Source organism: Pyxicephalus adspersus, chromosome 11 (genome assembly GCF_032062135.1).
Source record: "Pyxicephalus adspersus chromosome 11, UCB_Pads_2.0, whole genome shotgun sequence".
NCBI lineage: Eukaryota > Metazoa > Chordata > Amphibia > Anura > Pyxicephalidae > Pyxicephalus > Pyxicephalus adspersus.
Window position 1 is genome coordinate 58734514 of NC_092868.1, and position 19762 is coordinate 58754275.

The 19762-nt window shown below is 37.0% G+C and overlaps 1 protein-coding gene and 1 long non-coding RNA gene across 3 annotated transcripts in view; one reads left to right on the forward strand and one right to left on the reverse strand.

The window, feature by feature from the left end:
• LOC140340586 (uncharacterized) overlaps positions 1 to 19762 on the reverse strand; it is an 88594-nt gene that overhangs the window by 41970 nt on the left and 26862 nt on the right. For both annotated transcript variants that reach the window (XR_011922674.1, XR_011922675.1), the window contains exon 2: positions 5887 to 5950. This is a non-coding gene — a long non-coding RNA (uncharacterized lncRNA). The remainder of the gene's footprint in view (positions 1 to 5886; positions 5951 to 19762) is intronic.
• Positions 15259 to 18231, forward strand: LOC140341335 (CMP-N-acetylneuraminate-beta-galactosamide-alpha-2,3-sialyltransferase 4-like). The gene is made up of 4 exons (XM_072427009.1): positions 15259 to 15447; positions 15598 to 15738; positions 16745 to 16885; positions 18145 to 18231. The coding sequence occupies exons 1-4, from the start codon at positions 15259 to 15261 to the stop codon at positions 18229 to 18231; spliced, it is 558 nt and encodes a 185-aa protein (XP_072283110.1).

Genomic DNA, 19762 nt, shown 5'->3' on the forward strand with positions numbered 1-19762 from the left:
CCATTGTCTGGGAACAACTGGAGTAATTAATGTATATACTTGAGCATAAATTAAGATTTTTTGCTCTAAAAATACCTTGGCCAATTAATTGGCTTCCTCTACTTCCTTCTCTAAAAATACCTATAAATTGAAGAAAAGAATGAAAAGAAAACCAGGGTGTTTCCAATGCGGTGAATTATATTGAATAAACAATTCAATATTCAAATTTGTGTATACAAATGCAGTTTTCACAAAATTGCCGGTCTCCCTCTCTGCTTTGTTTGTGGAGGGGGGGTTTAAAGACCATATGCTAGACAGTCAGCTCCTAAAGAATTTGTATAAACAACTGAGAATCTTGTGTCCTGACGCGTTTCGCCTCTTAAGCTGCGTACACACTTCCAATTTTTGTCGTTGGAAAGGATCTTTCACGATCCTTTCCAACGACAAGGGAGTGCACGATGCATGAACGGTGCTGTACATACAGCACCGTTCATGCTCTATGGAGAGGGGAGGGGGAGAGCGACGGAGCGGCACCCTGCTGCGCGCTCTCCCCTTCCCTTTCATTAGGATTGGCTGTCGTCCATCGTCCGTGGATCCGGCAGGTCGGTCGTCCGGACGATGGACGACACCGACTGTACACACGCCAGATTTTCGCCCGATAATTGGCCGATGCCGATTATCGGGCGATAAAAATCTGACGTGTGTACGTAGCTTTAGGCTTCCTCAGGGGACTTGGTAAGAAACATTTGCTAACTGCACATGAACATATTGTATATATATATATATATATATATATATATATATAGATGATTAGGTATAATGATGATTTACATATTCGAATAGTTGAACATGATGGTACTATGGTAATTTCACATGGATATCTTTGCCTTAGGACATGGAGTAATTATAAGCTAAGAAGTCTCTAAATAAGTAGGCGATATATAATATACATTTAACACAATATAGGGAAATACATAACCAACTATACATATTAATCAAATTAATCCTAATATGAAGAACATGGTCCTAGCAATGGTTGAGTTGATGCATACAGGTATGAAAGATGTCAATAAACACAATATGATATGTAGCATAATAATGGTGATCATATTGGTGTCACAGTACCTACCTAAGTATTCATTTCAAATATGGTGGAGAAATGTTTCAAAAAGAGAGGTGTAGATATATTAACACCATTTTTTACTTGCAATAAAAAAGCGGTAGGGGTTAGGTCTTATTGCAAAATGAATTATATATATTTTACCATGAGTGTGAGAGGCTCCAAAAATACCATTAGAAAAATAATCTTTGTTAATACTCTAAGCCATTGGTTCCCAACGGGGGCAGTGAAGAAATCTAAGGGGGCATTTCTTGTCCAAGTCATAATAAAGGGGTGTGGAGGACCAGCTGCTGCCCCCTTGGGCAATACGCAGGAGGATCCCTCTTCCCGTGTGCTGCCCAGCTCTTCCTCCTTCCGTTTGATTCACAGCCCTGGTTGTGGATCATTGAGCCCCCCAGCATTTGCATAGGGGCGGCTCAATAGTGCGCCGTCATTAGTGGGAGCGGGCTTGACCGGTGACCTATAATGTAATCCTACCCTTGGAATGCGTTCTACCAGCTGGATCTCCTATCTAAGTTATTGTGCTTCAGGGTGAGCTCCTTGAGAGTGGGCGTGTCCTATAGACCTCGGAGATCAGCTGTGCCTGCCCACCTTGTACTGTGAGATAATCCTTGAAAAAGTGGGCTCTGACCCAAAAAAGGTTGGGAACCTATGCTCTGAGCTTTTCAGTTGTTCTGAAGCAGTAGCACATTCCGGCAGATGTGAGCCATTGGAGACAAATGCAGTTACTAAATACAGTTGACATTCAAAAATCCGGCAACCTTTCGGACGGAGTGCCAGATTTTAGAAAATTAAAAATTTTTGAAAGGTAATATATACCTTCACACACAGGCCAGCCTTCTTCTCGCAGAACCCGCGGACATCTGGCACAGTTCCAGGGTGCAGGCAGCAGGGACGTCTCAACGTGTATTTAGTGTAGAAAGCAAAACCTAACAGCTGTTTCTGCACAACAGCGCCATCAAAACTACAGTGGCTAAAAGTGTACTACAGTCCGTGTATTGAAAATGTGATCCAAAATTCACGCCAGAAACTGAAGGAACCGGAATATCAGTGGCCGGATTTTCGATTGTCAACTGTAGTTTGTTAAATACTTTACACGAGGGCATAACGCCATCTACTGTTGACAAAAAAAAAAAAACATGCACAAAAGATCAATAAGAAGCAAGTAGTCCACCAACTTGAAAGTGCAAAATGTTTTAATCTATAAAAAAAATGATCTTCAAAAAAGTTTTCAAAATAACACAGCAAGGATGTATTATTTGCGGTAATTGTATAGGCATTTCCATTGATTACTGTTTTGAATATTAACACCCCTAGCGGTATTCCCGAGTGTGACTTGGGGTTGATTTTACTCAATAAAAGCGGTAATCCCAAGTCACACTCGAGGTCGATTTAAACTTACCTTGTTCCGCCGGCATCATGGGGACACGTCTTTCCTCTTTGATCCACAGGCGGCGACTACAGAGACGTTCCCTGGGGTTTCCTGGTGACGTCGGTGCATGCGTCGGTGAGGGCGGGAGGATCGGCAGGAAATTCAAAACATTTTGTATTGGATTCAATACAAAATAGCTGAATTGGGTCCAATACAAAGAAATATTCACTATAACTATATATATATATATATATATATATATATATATATATATATATATATATATATTATACATGCTTCTGTAGTTATATTACGTTTCACTATTTTTTTTTTTACAGATTTTTTTACCCCCCTGAGCGGTAATCCCAAGTGTGACTCGAGGTGGATTTTACTTGCAAAAATCAGTAATCCTAAATCACACTCGGGGTCACTATTAACTAAAAAACAACCCACTTACCTTGTTCTGTCGCTGTCCCCTGGCGTCCTGCTGGTCCCAGCAGGTCCTGGGGACACATCCTCCTTCTCCGATCTCCAGCTGCAAAGTGCAGAGAAGAGATTTACGGGGTTTCCCAGTGACGGGGTTTCCAAGTACATGCGTCGGTGCCGGCTTGAAAATCAAATAATTTTGTGTTGGATTCAATACAAAATAGCTGTATTGAGTCCAATACAAAGAAATATTCATAATATATATATATATATACCGTATTTTTTGCCGTATAAGACGCACTTTTTCTTCCCCAAAACTGGGGGGGAAAGTTAGTGCGTCCTATACGACAAATGTGTTATAAAATAATTAAAATAATATACTCACCCGATACCGGATCCTGCGTGTGTCTCTGGCTGCATGCAGCGTGTGTTCTCCTCTCCTCTGCCAGCATCGTGTCTTCTGTCTGTAAAGCAGAGTGAAAGAAGATGGCACAGCGCCACCTGCTGTTCCCTGTCCTAACTGCCGTACAGTGGAAAAGAGCACAGAGTCATCAGAAGGGGAATTTGAATGACAGAGTGATCAAAAGGGAATTTTGAATGACACATGAGTGATCAGAAGGGGAATACCAGTATGAATGGCACATGAGTGATCAGAAGGGGAATAATCTTTCAGAATCTTTTTTTTCTAGATTTTCCTCCTTTAAAATTGGGTGCGTCTTATTATATTCCGGAGCGTCTTATACGGCGAAAAATACGGTATATATATATATATATATATATATATATATATATATATATATCAAATTATATTTTATATATATATTACATATGGTAATATATAGTTACATTACTTGTTTAAATTTTTTTTTTTAACAGATTTTTGTGTTTTGTTATTTAAAGTTTATTTTTAAATTTAATAAATATCAGTGAGTTATGCCTTAGAATTACAGCCTACAATGAAAAATACATTTCCATGCAAAATATTGTACCGCTTTTTGCATTTTGAGGGAATTGGACGGCTAGGGGGGTAAAGTTTATTAATAAGTTCATTAAATATTGGACATATTTGGGTGAATTGTGCCCAAGAATTATGCCTATAATGTAAAATTAAAAAAAAAAAATTTTTAAAACGGTGTCACTTAAAGGGGATGAAACTTTTCCCATTAAAATCAAAAAAATTTCCATGCAAAAAAAAGTAACGCTTTTTGCGTGGAAACACGGACAGAATTAGAACGCAAGGGGGGTTAAAAGTGACAGCTGAATTTTGTGCCTTGAGTCAAAGAAGGTTTCCTGTTTTCCTGTAGGTAAAAATCACACAGAATTACTTTAAGTGCATGCGTCACTCTAACAGTGCTGAAGCAGGATTCCAGTCACAAAAAAAAAAAGAGTAAAAATTGGCTCAATAAAAGAGAAAATAAAATTAAGCTTTTGTTGCAGTATTTATATAAATCCAGAGATTTCCATCAACAGCATTAAATGTCCAGTATCTGCTGGCACACCTCCCTTCAGTCTTGCCTCAGACCCACCCCTGAGTGTGACTGCTCAGTGAAAAGGGAAGAAGCACAGTGAAAAGTTTACTTTGTTTTCTCTTTTTTATCAGCATACTCCTTTTCCACAAATAGACTGATGGTCTCCTTATACTGCTTCTTTCTTTCACACTCCAACCCTGCTATGCAAGGACAGAAGAGGCTTATGTATACATGATTATAGAGTTGCATTATTTGCATCTATTAAATTTGCTTAAAGTTCAGATTTATGTATAGTAATATAGTTGCTACAACTAAATCTGTCAGAATTGCCCAGGAGTACAAACCTGCAGAGAAAACACAGCCTAATTCTGAAAAGGTTATTTGTTCTATTTCAAAATGCTCAGTCACACTTTTTACAGTTGTGAAAAAAATGTACGTGGTGGTAATGACAAGATGAGCCACAATGTCCTGTATCCAGAAGTTTACAGTAGTTATTAGAACATCATGAATGAAGTTTAAATGTTTAAAAGTCACAGGCAAAACACCAAACACTAAGGGTTTCTTGATCACTTAGGGGGTGAGGCAAGTATTTACTTTCGATTCTCTTTGTCAGATTGTGAAATCCTAACCATGCATATTATCATTGAAAATGCATTGTACTAATAAAGTGACACAAATACCTTTTAAAATATACAGTAATAATACATCGTATATATGTTATTAAACTGCTGATCCATGTTACGATATCTGAGGATAACAGAAAGATGCCATGCATGGGTGTGGTGATGATGCAGAGATGTTGGGTAGTGTATAAATGACACAACACACAAAATGTAACTGCACATGGAGACAACAATGGTGAGAAGTCAGCAGCTAATAACATCATAACACCCTGCACCTTTCTGGAATCATCTCTCTCCACGTGAACATGGCTCAAGGTACAATTTCAAAAAACAGTTTTAAATGTTGGCAAATTACAATATAAATTCTCAGCTTTTTAGAATTTGGGGAAGAAAGATTTTTATTTTCAGTGGGTTCAATGATACGGAATGGTTTGAACTTTCTCTAGGGTAAACAGACTGTTAAAGCAATGTATCTTGTATACTAAATGTTATTTTGAATGTGTCAGCATAAAATAGGAAAATACTCTGTATAGGATCACTTGGAATTGGATGCCTTCAAATAACAAAGTTTATTTTGTTTTTCTTTTCCATATAGTAAGCTCCTATCCACCTAAAAGTCCATTATTTTCACAGCTGTTTCAATCAGTGTTGCTGAAAGCCCCGCACTAGTTGTACACATATAAACAAAATACAGTCCCAATAATGACCAGGGATAGTTTATATACTAGTCAGCTGCCACTATACCCTTTAAAATGGCAAAAAGATATGTGGGTTTAAATTGACCCCTTAGGCAAGAAGGACCGGGATGTTAACCTAAGGCCATGGGCCATTTACACCTGAGTCTCTCACTGGTTAGTGATGTAGTGTAACAAAAACACAGCAAGTTACATGACTTACAGCCTCGACGGGATCTAGGCCAGCACCACCAAGAACTGTGAATTCTGAGACATTTCAGGGGTAACTATAAGAAAGAAAAAAACAATTTTTGAGAATAGGTTTCCAGCTGTTGTTTATTATGTTTAAATAAGGTACACAAATAGAAGTATTCAAATACAATATAAATATATATACACACTGCAACAAAAGGTATATCAGCATACATGACAAGACGGATACAATGTTCTCCCTGGCCCCTTTTGGCCAGGTACACCACCCGGCACTTTTCAGCAACCACAGAATTGATATGATTGAGAAACAGCTGGGAAAAATGAAGGTTGACAAAGCACCAGGACCTAATGGATTACATCCACGTCTCCTCAAAGAGCTGAGCTCAGCTATTTCAAAGCCATTATTTTTAATTTTTAGAGACTCTTAGTCAATGTGGTTCCTATCTTCAAAAAGGGAGCAAAGTCATTACCAGGTAACTACAGACCGGTTAGTTTAATGTCCATAGTTGGAAAGGTCTTAGAGAGTTTGATAAGGAGCCACACAGAGGAGTTTCTGCTAGAAAATAATATTATAAGTGATAGTCAGCATGGCTTCAAGAAAGACAGAATGTGTCAAACAAATTTACTCTCTTTTTATGAGGAAGTAAGTAAACAGGTAGACAGTGGAGTAGCAGTTGATATAGTGTACTTGGACTTTGCTAAAGCTTTTGACACTGTACCCCACAGATGGTTAATATGCAAGTTAGGGTCAATAGGTTTAGAGAAGTCAATCTGTAAATGGATAGAGAACTGGCTTAAAGATCACATACAGAGAGTTGTAATTAATGATTCCTACTCTGAATGGTCTAAGGTTATTAGTGGGTTAAGGTATGTATGTGGTGGTAATATGTCACAGTTGTACTATACAAGATATTGGAGTGCCTACCCTCAAATTCATATAAACCATTAAAAGTAAAGACAGAGATTTAAGCTTATACATCTATATACATAAGTTTTTACATCTATATTATTATCCATTTGGACATGTTTTATTTTACTTATTATATGTATGTTTATGAATATATCGTTTGTGCCAAAAACTCTGCTTAAATCTCTGTCTTTACTTTTAATGGTTTATAAGGTTATTAGTGGTGTACCCCAGGGTTCAGTGTTGGGACCTTTACTGTGTAACATCTTTATAACAGGTATAGAGTTTAGGATTACAAGTACCATTTCTGTGTTTGCAGATGACACCAAACTATGTAATAGAATTTAGTACATACAGGGCATCTATAATCTATAAGCAGACCTGGATGTACTGTTTGATTGGCAGTTTTTCTAGGAGCACAGAATATAACTGGGGATTAAAGCTTTAAAGTAAAAATAACAGTGACTGTTGATCCAGGGAACATCCGATTGCCTCATGGTATCAGGGAGGAATTTTTTTTCCCCTATTGAAGTAAATTGTACCAGGGTTTTTTTTTTGCCTTCCTCTGGACCAACTATGTGTTATAGGGTTTTATATCTGGGATATGTTTATTTCCCTAGTGGTGGAACTTGATGGACTTATGTCTTTTTTCAACCTAACCTACTATGTAACTATGTATTATCTATAGGGAAACAATTACATTATTTTGGAAGTCTGTAGCAAATTCAGTTGCATATAGCCCAAACCAGAGCACAATTTAATAAGTATATATTAGATACAAAATATGCTTACAAATTCTAAAACTATTAACTAAACTAAAACTACAATTTTTTGAAACTATTAAGACTTTATTCAAGTCATAAATTGCTCAGCCTTTCTCATATGTCAGCCTCGATTCCTCATGCATGCTGGTTTTTTAGATGCTAGATTTCATCCCAGTGCTGTCTGTGATAGACTGGCAATTTTTCTATAATGGATTGACTACAATTCAGGAATGATTTCCTGTAAATGGTTTGCCTGTAAGTGGGTATGTAAAGGAAGAGCTCTACTATTGTGGATGTGCAAATCATTCTGGATGCATTATTTTATATCTTGAATCATATTTTCCATATAGTTGTAAGCCACGTACAGATGGGCGAGTTGACACATCCCTGTATTAATAGGTTGTAATGATAGGTCTCTATATACAAGACAATGTTACGGTGTGCACTGCCAATAAGTGGAAAGAAACAAAAGCAGAACATTAAACTGTCTCTTAAGTCATTATCCATATTAATTATCTGTCCCCATTTCAGACTGGCAGCAATGAGTACAGCAAATCTGTCATTGTGTAACCTGTCACAACAGTATTACATCCCTCCTGGTTGTTTTCTTTTTCCACAAATACTAAAGATTGCTTGCTTGAGCAAGCCTTAAGATTTGGGATGTTCTGAAAAGAGGTAAAATCTTAATAAAGTATTTTTTTGTGGTCCATGTACCACTAGGGAGATACACCTTCCCTTAGAATTTTTGAGGCAATGTTCATTTTATTCAGTTGTCACTAAAACATTTTTCACCACTGAAAGAAAGTGTGAACTAAAAGGTTAATATTCATATTGGTGTAAAAGTGACATATAATAAAAAAAATCCACGTACACGTGGTATAAATTGAAAATGATTCATCCAGATTTATATTTATTTAACTAAATTAAATATAAATTTGCCCCTAGATCTTTGGGTTTCCCTTCACTTTTTATGTTGGTGACAGTGCTCATCAGGGCAAAATAGGGCAAATCTCCCTAGTGGGGACACAACAACAACAAAGTGGTATAATTTCATACCAACCATATCTAAAAACAAAGTTTTGCCTTTAGGTACAGGTTCATCTATCTATAAGATATTCCTAATTTTGTGACCAACTGCATGGCTGGTTTAGGAATATTAGAGGACACCTAAAATGGCTAAAAGTACAGTTTGAACAATAACTATTGTGTCAACCAGCTTATTCTATAAATTATAATAACATATTAAATGATATCATTATTTTTCCCCCATCCATTATTTTTTATTAAAATTGAAAAGGACATTTATTGTTTGAAACATGAAACTAAACCTCTCAGGTTCTTTAAATATTAATATTATATTTTATTTTTAAAGCACCAACATAATTATATGTCTCTATGACACAACATACAATTTGATTTACATAAAATAAAAACAAAACTAATGTAAACTCTCTGGATAAGATCATAGCATTTTGAAACAAGTCTATTCCTAAAACTGAAACGTTATAATGCATACATGACATTGGGAAATGGCAAATAACAACTTTATGAGAATAAGTACTTACCCCATCACTCAGAACAGTGTTTTAGTGTAATGACAAGTTCCTCAAGCCCCAGGTTCTGCTACTTAAGGGACTAAAGGTGCATTCTACAAGAACTGCAAAGTTAGCAAACATATTCCTGAGCACCCTATGGCGCTTCACAATTTGGAGGATCCTTCTACTAAAACAATACTGACATTAGACCAGGGGTCATCAACCTTTCCAGCCTCACAGACCACTAAATTCACTGAATGTGGACCACGCATGCACAGGGATCCGTGTGTCACTCACAGGAGAGGAAACTTCCCCCAGAGTGACATTATGATGCCAGAACCTGCCCACTCTCCTATCGCAGGCTCGGACCTGCTTGCTAAAATCCGGGGGAACAGTAGCACAGGGCTGTGAACGTAACAAAAGTTGTGTCCACTGCCCTGCGCTACTGTCCCCCCATTTTGTTTAGCAAGCAGGTCTGAACCTGCAATGGGAGAAAGGGCGGGTTGTGTCCATACAGGAGACAGAGCTGCGGACCACCAAAATTTTCTTGCAGACCACTGGTTGGTGATCATTAGACTTTACTTTGGTATTGAACTCGATGTGTGTAACAACCACCAGCTCATATGAGTGAACCCAGGGAGTAACCATCAGAATGACATTGTGTTAAGAGTTACCTTTCATAATACTTTCCTGCCGGACCAGTATACATAGGATATATAGTCACACGTCTCTCTCTGTACATTTCCCAATATTTACCTAATGTTTTACATTACCATACATAAAGTACATTCATCCATACCTGGTATCTGTAATTATTGCAGCATGTAAATTTTATAAATGAGTAAAGGCCATAACAGCAATAAACAAAATGTGTTTATTCTGTGTTAGTTACACATGACTGGAATTAAAAATGTGTTACAGGTATTGGTCAGGATACCAGTAGAAGGTAGAAGAAGAAACCCAGAACTGCTAATAAAGTAGTTTTTACTACAATTTTAAAAAATAAGTACAATTACTGCACAGTTAACCAATTTATCATCTAGTGATCAAAACTTCAAGCAGTTGTTGCAAAGAATAAATGACAACATATTCACACATCATACATAATGCATCACTAAATTTACACATTACGCAAGCAATATTTGTCAAAAACCAATGTTATATTTGAAGGTTGACAACCACCATATACAGTTCTGTGCACACAATAACACATAGTCCTAAAAATATTACAAAATGATTTACAGTATATTGTAACAAATGCAGACATTGATGTATGTCTAGTCAATTTTTATCAAACTTTTTCAAATGAGTTATAAGAACTTCTGTTAGATTTGTATTGCTATTTGGAACTCCCTTAGAGAGATTTACCACATACTTTCTGTTTTGCAAACGGAGGTTTCACCAGACAGTAAGGGAAATCTTAAGAAGAGACCAAGACAAAAATACGATTCTGAGAGGGGTTTTAGCCTCTCCCTAAATTTACAAAAAAAAATATTTCTCTCAGCTACTCTTTAGATTTTCCCTTTGTAACGGTCTCCTGGTAAAGAAAAATCACAGGGACAGAATATTAGGAAGGATCTGAGGAGAAACCATTTATATGAAACATAGCAGAGGGAGAACCCCGGTGATAAAGGACAGGCACAATAAGGGGGGACATAGTACACAAGGGGGCGAAATTACAGAAGAGGTACAATAAAGGGGGTGTCATATTCTCCAATAATTTGGGGTTCACAACTTTGGGTTATAATATATTTTCACACAGATACACATGCACTTGGCTTGCCCTACGTCTTCTGATTGGAAGTTAGATTAAGCCACCAGTAACGCAGATCCAGAGATATAGACACATATGCAAATATATGCCTTTAGGTTAGGCAAGAGGTTAGTCAAATATAAATTAAATTGTTCTGCATTGTTGTAAAATCTCACTGCTCATTTAAGTTGCTTCCTTGGCTTAAATAAATGTTTGGATCAGTGTTTATATACAGTATGCTAATTACCCTTAATCTAATCAGTGTAGTATAATGAGATGTGCTGGGGAACATGATAATTGTCCATTACTGCAACACACAAGACTACTATACTCCTGTAAAAATAACTCTGTTGCAATGTCAATTGTTAAGAAATACCAAAGCTCTCTACCTCATGGAAGACTCCATAATGGAGATGTGTTGCAAACATAGTCCTCTGACCTAGATACTTGCTTTATTTTGTGATAGCAAATCTGGGAAAGCATAAGTAAACTTTAACTACACGTCTTAGCAATAACTTTACATGTTATTTTATTGTATGTATGGAAATGAGATGGAATGATAATCGGTAACGCATCTTCTACTACTTAGGTTATACATGGTATATTGGAAATTGTGTTTTGCAGAAGTCAAAAGGACAGGGATGGTAGCACCACAATTTGGAAACTAAAAATTCACTAGGCTGTTACAAGAACACACAGTTTATCACAGAACACACAGCTAAAGCGGATATCTTTGACCTTGTTTTCATATGTACACAATTATATGTTCCTACCAAATGCATCCTGAAGTAATTCAGGAAATATGTTCAGTGTGAAACACTGCATCATGACATATTATAGTAACTAATCCCATTTGATATGACTATGGACTTTGCAAAGTGTTTTGTAATATACTGGCGCTATATAAATACAAGTTGTTGATATTATTAATAATATTGTAATGATATTTATATTCTACAAGCCAAACAGCTATACTGAAGATGTATTAAATATTATTTATATATATATAATCTTATTATAGCCATGCGAGAATCATTCCAAACTGCCAGTCCTTTTATATTCTATTAGATTACTGGTGCAGCACTGCTTCAACAGACTTGAAGATGTGTATTAAAAGAAAGAAAAGATTTTGACAATTGAAGAAAAGTCTGAATTTGACAGGTTAACAAAGAGCAATAGAGAGACGCCTTATACCTTAAGGCAGACCCAACATAAATTTGTTACCATACATAAAAGGGAAAACAACCCTATATAATATAAGGTAAAAAAATAACTTCTTTTTTTATTTGGGGGGTTAACACAGAATGGGAGTACAGAGCCTCCTGGAATACATATGTCATGCATCCCAGGAGGCTTCTGGATGCTCCTTCTGTGCTTGCCCAATCTTGTAGGCAAAAGGCGGAAGAAGGGCAAAGAAGATGGCGGTGCCCGGCGCTTCCTCTGCGCCAGGACGAAGGAGGATTTCAGGACGACGTGGGACCCAATCCAGAAAACCTCCAGAAGGATCGACGGGTCTGCAAAAGTAAAGGTGAGTTTTTTTTTTCTTAGTCTACTTTCGCTTTAGCTTTCCCAAAAACAATATTTCATTAACAGGTAGAATAACACAGTTTGAAACAGCCTCTGATAAACTAACAAGCTATAGTTCTTGACCACTATAGAATTGTTGGTGTTCCCACTCTTCTTCATGTGTGCTCTTAAAGCATTAAACAATAATTTAAAAGAGAAAAACCCTTGGAGTGGGTGGGAGAGGAAGTAAACGGAAAGTTTACTTACCTTATCTGTAGGCCCCACTGCCATCCAGAGTTGCTTCTCCTCCATTCTGCATTTTGGGTAGACACTTGACGTCCTCACTTGCAATGTAGAACTATTGGCAATTAATTGGAGGGGATAATGTCAGTGCAACCAGGGACTAATGGAATCAGCTGCAGGGGACCAGTTGCACAGAGAGGTTTGTATATTCGAGGGAAAAAGGTAAGTAAATTTGATGTTTATATCTCCCCTAGTCACCTTAACCCCAAAATACTCATACCTGCCTTCCCATGAACATGCTACCTAATATCATATGCTACACGTTCCTCTCCTGCACATACTGCCTGCTGTCATACCCTATGCTTTCCTGTACAGCACATCTTGCCCACTAAAAACTTAACATTTCCTCAACCTTGGCTGTTTTTTAGGCTAGTATATTATAAACAAAGCCTGGGGGAAAGTAAGAACCTTCTATATTGGCCATTGAAGGTTCACAGGTCCAAGAACTGGTAAGGTTACTATTGTGTGGTCCAAGAACTGGTAAGGTTACTATAGAAAACATGTTTGTTAATGATAATATTATTAATAATAGGGAATTAATTTGCTGATTTTTAACAAATCGCTTTGGTTGTTGCAGGACTAAAGATTAAAGCAATGATTGCCACAGTGATATGTTGTGGAGCTATATATTTATTGTGCGGAAAGGACTATGAAAAAAGCTTTCCAAGGTAAGAAAACAATATGGGGCCTGCACATATTTTGCCATACCCTGTAGGATGTCTGTCAGATGGTGTTTTTGTCACTTAGTACATTAGTTGGGGGCTAACAAGTTCCCTACTGCATGCTTCTGTTGTCAGGACAAAGTAGATAAGGCATTAACATTATTAGAACATTTTGAAACAAGCATCTTTAAAGCAATCCACGATTCAGGGCACCACTTGTGTTAAAGGAGAAATGTAAAGGTAAGCTGTAGGCAAAATAAATAGATTCAGAATAATGATTCAGAATAACACTGCAACTGTTCTCCATCATTATGGTGGTGCCAGGTTTTATTTAACGTCTACATCTCTTCGTTAGAATGCACATCTAATGCCAACACATTTGTGCATATACAGTTAGGTCCATAAATATTTGGACAGAGACAAAGTTTTTTCTAATTTTGGTTCTGTACATTACCACAAATAATATTAAATGAAACAACTCAGATGAATTTGAACTGCAGACTTTCAGCTTTAGTTCAGTGGGTTGAACAAAAAGATTTCATAAAAATGTGAGGAACTAAAGCCTTTTTTTACACAATCACTTCATTTCAGGGGCTCAAAATTAATTGGACAAATTAAAAAGCTGAAAAAATGTTCATTTCTAATACTTGGTTGAAAACCCTTTGCTGCCAATGACAGCCTGTAGTCTTGAACTCATGGACATCACTAGATGCCGGGGTTCCTCCTTATTAATGCTCTGCCAGGCCTTTACTGCAGTGGCTTTCAGTTGCTGTGTGTTTGTGGCCTTTCTGTCCGAAGTTTAGTCTTCAACAAGTGAATATCTATTGTGTGTACAATATCTACGAACGATCGTGTCGTTACCTCTATGTGCAGGATCGGTGCTATACGATCGTTCGTATATATCGTGCAGGAACGTTCGTCGTTCGTTTTCCGACGATAATAATTGGAAGTGTGTACGTAGCTTAACAGCTGCCCAATCTTGCCAATTATATGTTAGGTCCTGGTTCTGTTTGCTATCGCTCTCCACTAGATTGGCAAAATTATCCTTATGCATACCTCTCCTCTATTTTAGTTTTTTAAATAAACCAGCTGATAAGAGCCAGCCTTCAAGCCAGATTTTAATATTCTACAATCTCTGTTCTAATTTATAAAACAGTTCTAATTATGTACAAAACACAGAAACCCAGACTTCCCACTGTAGTTCAGTCAGGTAATGATTATTTTGATTTGATATTGGACTAAATTCTCAGTTAAATCTTTCTTACCTCCAAGCAGCAGAATATAAAAATTCTACTACCAACACACTTCTCCTTAAACCCAAAATGTGTAAATTTCCATTTGGTTTAAAATCAATATTAAAATCCCTTCAGCAAAAAGCAATAAATTCTAAAGCCATTTATAGTCATTAAATGGTAGTAAAAGGTTTCAAGCAACCCGTAATTTGACAAAACAGCTTTTTTTTAAAGGCTGTTTAACTGTGAACAATTATCTGCTGGCTACAAATAAGAAATGTTTCTAATGGTGTAGAAGGTTTCTACAACCCAGGAATAAATCCCAATAAAGGAATAAGGTTACTAGATTTTGTACTACTCCAGGCCATTGGTGGAATTTCTGCATAGATGCGACTTCTTTCCAACTCATTCATAAAGCATGTTAGGATTTTTTTTAGTATCATTGGAAATCATTAATACCTTTCAGGTTGTATACCGAATACTCTTGGTTACTTACTTGTTTCAAAAATCTACAGATTTATAATTGTTGCACAAGAATATGGCATTTTATGAACGTGGAAACTTTTTTTTTGCTGTTGATGTTTTATTTGTGAATTTGATTTGCCACATAACACCTTACTTTAGGCTGAACCCCCCCAGGTACACAGCCAAAGGCCATTTTGCTATCCATATCTACATATTTCACAACCCAAGTTACTATGTACACATTTCATTCACAGAATGAACGAGGCTCCGGTCCACAACTATGAAAGAGATGTTGGCAGCAAGACAACATTACGCTTCTTTTATCCAGAATCTGCTTATTCGGACCCAGTATTAGACAACAATCCAGATACTTTGATGGTACTGGTGCCATTCAAGAATACGGATATCATGTGGATGAAAACCATAGTAAACAATGAAAAAAGGGTGCGCTACACTGCGATAAGTACTTATAGTATTAAGCAGATCAGTATACAGTACAGTACTAGTATCTAGTTCTGGTATTCAGTAGTATTCTATGAAGTGTAATGAAAGTTTTAACACAAATACTGAACAATTTCATGTCAATTTTGGTAGCTAAAACAGGGCTTTTGGAGAAACCCTCCCATGATATGGAATGTGAAGCCTCAGAACATGCGGATCCTAAATCCTTATTTCATGGAAGTTGCTGCCACCAAGCTGCTGGGATATGATGAGAAAACCAAGAAACTTAAGGGGGTATGTTGGTAAAAATGGTATCAGCCTTGGATCAGTATTTGATTGCAAGTCCCAAAAAACTCCACACATTCTAACCTTTAGAATGGAATTTTGATCACTTTCTCTCTCAGAATAACAATGGGCTTTAATCTAATTGTTTGTATATATAAAAGAAGGCAGCATACTGAGGAACTACTCTTTTTGTTGCTTTGATCTTATCTATCACCATGTTCCTTGTTAGCATATTAATATTGCAGAACAAACGATTGGTTCATGGTGCTGTTTGAGCTGAACAGGGGCTACAAGAGGCAGAAACCAGGCCAGATTCCGGTCTTTACACTGCTTGCAATAAAAATAAATACATTTAATGATGTATTAATGAATACAGGGCTGAATCAATATATATCTTTATATCTACTCAGTTTCAGATTTAAAGCGAAAAAAAAAAAAAAACACTTTTACCTTTATTCCTGCAGAATCATTTATTACGCTAGACCTTTTCTGTGATCTAATCCAGTACCTGATTTTTTTTTTTCCGTCCTGAGGTGGAGGAAGCGCTGAGCACCGCCATCTACATTCTTCTTTTCTGGTCTTCTTGCTACATCACCCGAACTTGTACTGTGCAGCTGCAAGAGCGGGTGATGTAGCCCACTGCAAAGGTGGAAAAAAGATAGCCCTTCCACTACACATGCATGAGATCAGCATCTTTCTCCTTAGCGGAAACAAATGCCCCTTGGTGGAGCAAGGAGCAGCCAAGAGCCTCTTGGGGTGCATGACGTAGGTATCCCAGGAGGCTCGGCGCTCCCATTGAGGCGATGCTAAATGGGAGAAAAGAAGAAAAAATAAAAAGTACATTTTTACTTTACATAAAAGGGTTGTCTACCCTTTTATGTAAAGTAAAAAACAATTACTTTACTGCTTAATGTTATTGTAAATATGGGTAACATATATTCTAGTAAACCATATATTCTAGTAAACCACGAAAATGAGTTTGTGAGAATTGAAATGTTTAATATTTTTCTTCCAGAGACCGACCACTGGCTTCATGGCAATCTCTTTCGCAATTCACTTCTGTGACTTGGTCCACATTGCAGGCTTTGGTTACCCAAACTTTAATGATACACAACCTATCCACTACTATGACAAAAGCAGTATGAAAGCGTTGAGGGTAAGTTCCCAACCTGGTTGCAAGTAACAGAATTAGAAATGGCAAAACATTGACAGACTAAATAATCAATATGAAACATCAAAGTACAACTAAGGTGTTCTGTATGACATTGTTCAGTTACTCTAACTGCATAAAAAATACAAACAACCTTCTTTACTGTCCATGCAAGAACCAAATCGCCTTTATGACACTCATAATACCTCTTCCAGACAGTGGGAAGAGGGGGTGGCACTTTGGAACCTTTTGGACGGCGGCCCACGGTTCAACACCTTACCACTGCTACAAACTAAAACTACTGGTCACCCTGTACCTTTTAAAAAACAACCAAATAGCACTCAGAATTAGGATGTAACATTGGCCTCTATTTAGGACCATCCATTTTATTTAGGCTGCTTCAATCACCATCAGATATTGTACTATCACCACTCTACCAACTGGCCTAGTTCATTTTACTCAAAATTTTTCTTCCCTACTATCTTGACAGAAGCATATAAGCCCATTCATATTACATTCTAATATCTACAATACCACTATCCAACACAGCTATTGAAGACAATATTATTTACATGTAGAACTGCAGTGATAGTACCATTACGTAAATTAATATTGGATTTTATGATTAGGATACCTTCGAGTAGTAATTGGTATACAATCCGTTAAAAGTTCCAGTAATTTCCTCAAGTATCCCAATCCCCTGAAGAAGCCCTGTGGGGCGAAACGCGTTGGTGTTGTTGTAAATGTACTTGAATATACTTTAATATTACTACTCTTTAAGTATAACACTAGGGCATCCATGTTAGCCTAGGGCTAGCGTAGATGATCTCTATTTTTTAGGATGTTGAAAACAAAAAAAATTTAGTGATTTTATAAAAATACTCTTACCCTACAAAAGTCTGCTCTTATATCTCTCACGCTCACTCTCTTCACGATTCCAATTCAGGCTGGGCAATATGGAGCTAACTCCTCTTTAAATTGTGGGTCATAATCTTTAGTGGAATACACTTTCTTACCAAGTACAAAATCCAGTTTCTCTAAATGCATAAGTCCAAAAAACAAACAACCTTCTTTACTGTCCATGCTAGAACCAAATCACCTTTATGACTCTCATATTACCTCTCTCAGACACTACATAGCGGGAAGAGGGGGTGGCACTTGGGAAACATTAGGGGTTTTGGCTACTTTGGTTTCTTTTGTGTTTTTATCTTTTTATTGTAATTATTACTTTTTATGAATAATGATATGATTGATTTTTGCTTTAGGTCACTGAACACAAAATACCCCTGGAAGCAATGGCAATAAGAGAACTACTTCGACATAATGTAATTCAGAACCTTACTTACTTCTGACAAGTCCACAAAAGAAATTTCAAAGTAACCAAATGTTGCCATGTGGGACCGACCATTTTTCTGAACTAAAAAACATACTGTGACGTGAGAAGAAAACAAAAAGACAAATTGTGAAAATAAAAATACTGATGAAGATGTGAACAAGGAAACACTTGATTTACGTACAGAAGACTGACATTGCTTTGGAGGCCATTTTGTTAGGAACATAAATAAATAAACCAAATATGATGATTTTATGAAAAAGATAATACATGATGGAAAGAGCAGAATTATTTAACACGTGTGTATGTGTGAGAAGCACCAACGGAAATTGGAAAAATGGCCTTATAAGATCTGCTAATTTTAGGAATAAAGCAAATTCCATATCAGAAATTGTGAGTCCACCACATTGTCACATTGGTGGTTGTCTCACTTCTACAAAACAGGCTTTCCAATCCTTAGCCACCCTTTTAGTCTTCAGGCATAAGGGTTTGCTTTGTAAGACAGCTGGAAAAGAAAAGTTGTAGAGCTTCAGAAGATAAAAATGAATGGTTCAGCTCCAGCCTGAACTTCCTGAAGCTTAGCTATGAGCCCAGGCATGAAGCAGAACGGGAACTCCCATTCTGTATGAGCTAGGGAGGTATAAAGAGATTAGCAGAACTCTTGTATATATATTTAATTTAATAATGTCTTAAGTTCTTTTGCTTGTAAACTGCTCCAACTACATTTCACCTGAGTCTTAGACATGGAATCACATGCTGGAAAACCAAACCCCAAATCTACTTTATTGCCAACACCCTCCCATATCAGATGTTTTGAATATGTGTAACTTCTACATTTTTTTCTATGATTAATTTATTCTTGTGTTATTAACAAAAAAAAAATAAAGAGGTTAAACCGGCTGGACTGAAAATCCATTCCAGATGACAAATACATACACACATTTCCAAATCTTCCACAAATGGGCTGGGGCAGGATAAATCTCTACATAATCTGCTCTGATTACATTTACCTGTGATAACAATGTGCAAGCACACAGGCACTGCTTTAATTTTTAAATGCAAGGCACAGCATGCCTAAAGTAAAAATACAAAAATGTACGCAGTATAAATGACTCTAGTATATATATATATATATACACATCTAGACCCCATGGCAATGGTGTAAAGAAAAGAGATTATTATTATCATACGGTATTTATATAGCGCCATCATGATAAGCAGCATTGTACAAAGTCCATAGTCATGTCACTAACTGTCCCTCAAAGGAGCTCACAATCTAATGTCCCTACCATAGTCATATGTCATTAATACAGCCTAAGGTCAATTTAGGGGAAAGTCAATTAACTTAACTGCATGTTTTTGGGATGTGGGAGGAAACCCACGCAGACACGGGGAGAACCTGCAAACTGCATGCAGATAGTGTCCTGGCTGTGATTCGATCCTGGGACCTAGCGCTGCAAAGGCCGGAGTGCTAACCACTGAGCCACCGTGGTAACTTAGCCATTAACAAATAGTACTTTTTTTTTAAGCTACAGAGAATAATTAGGTCA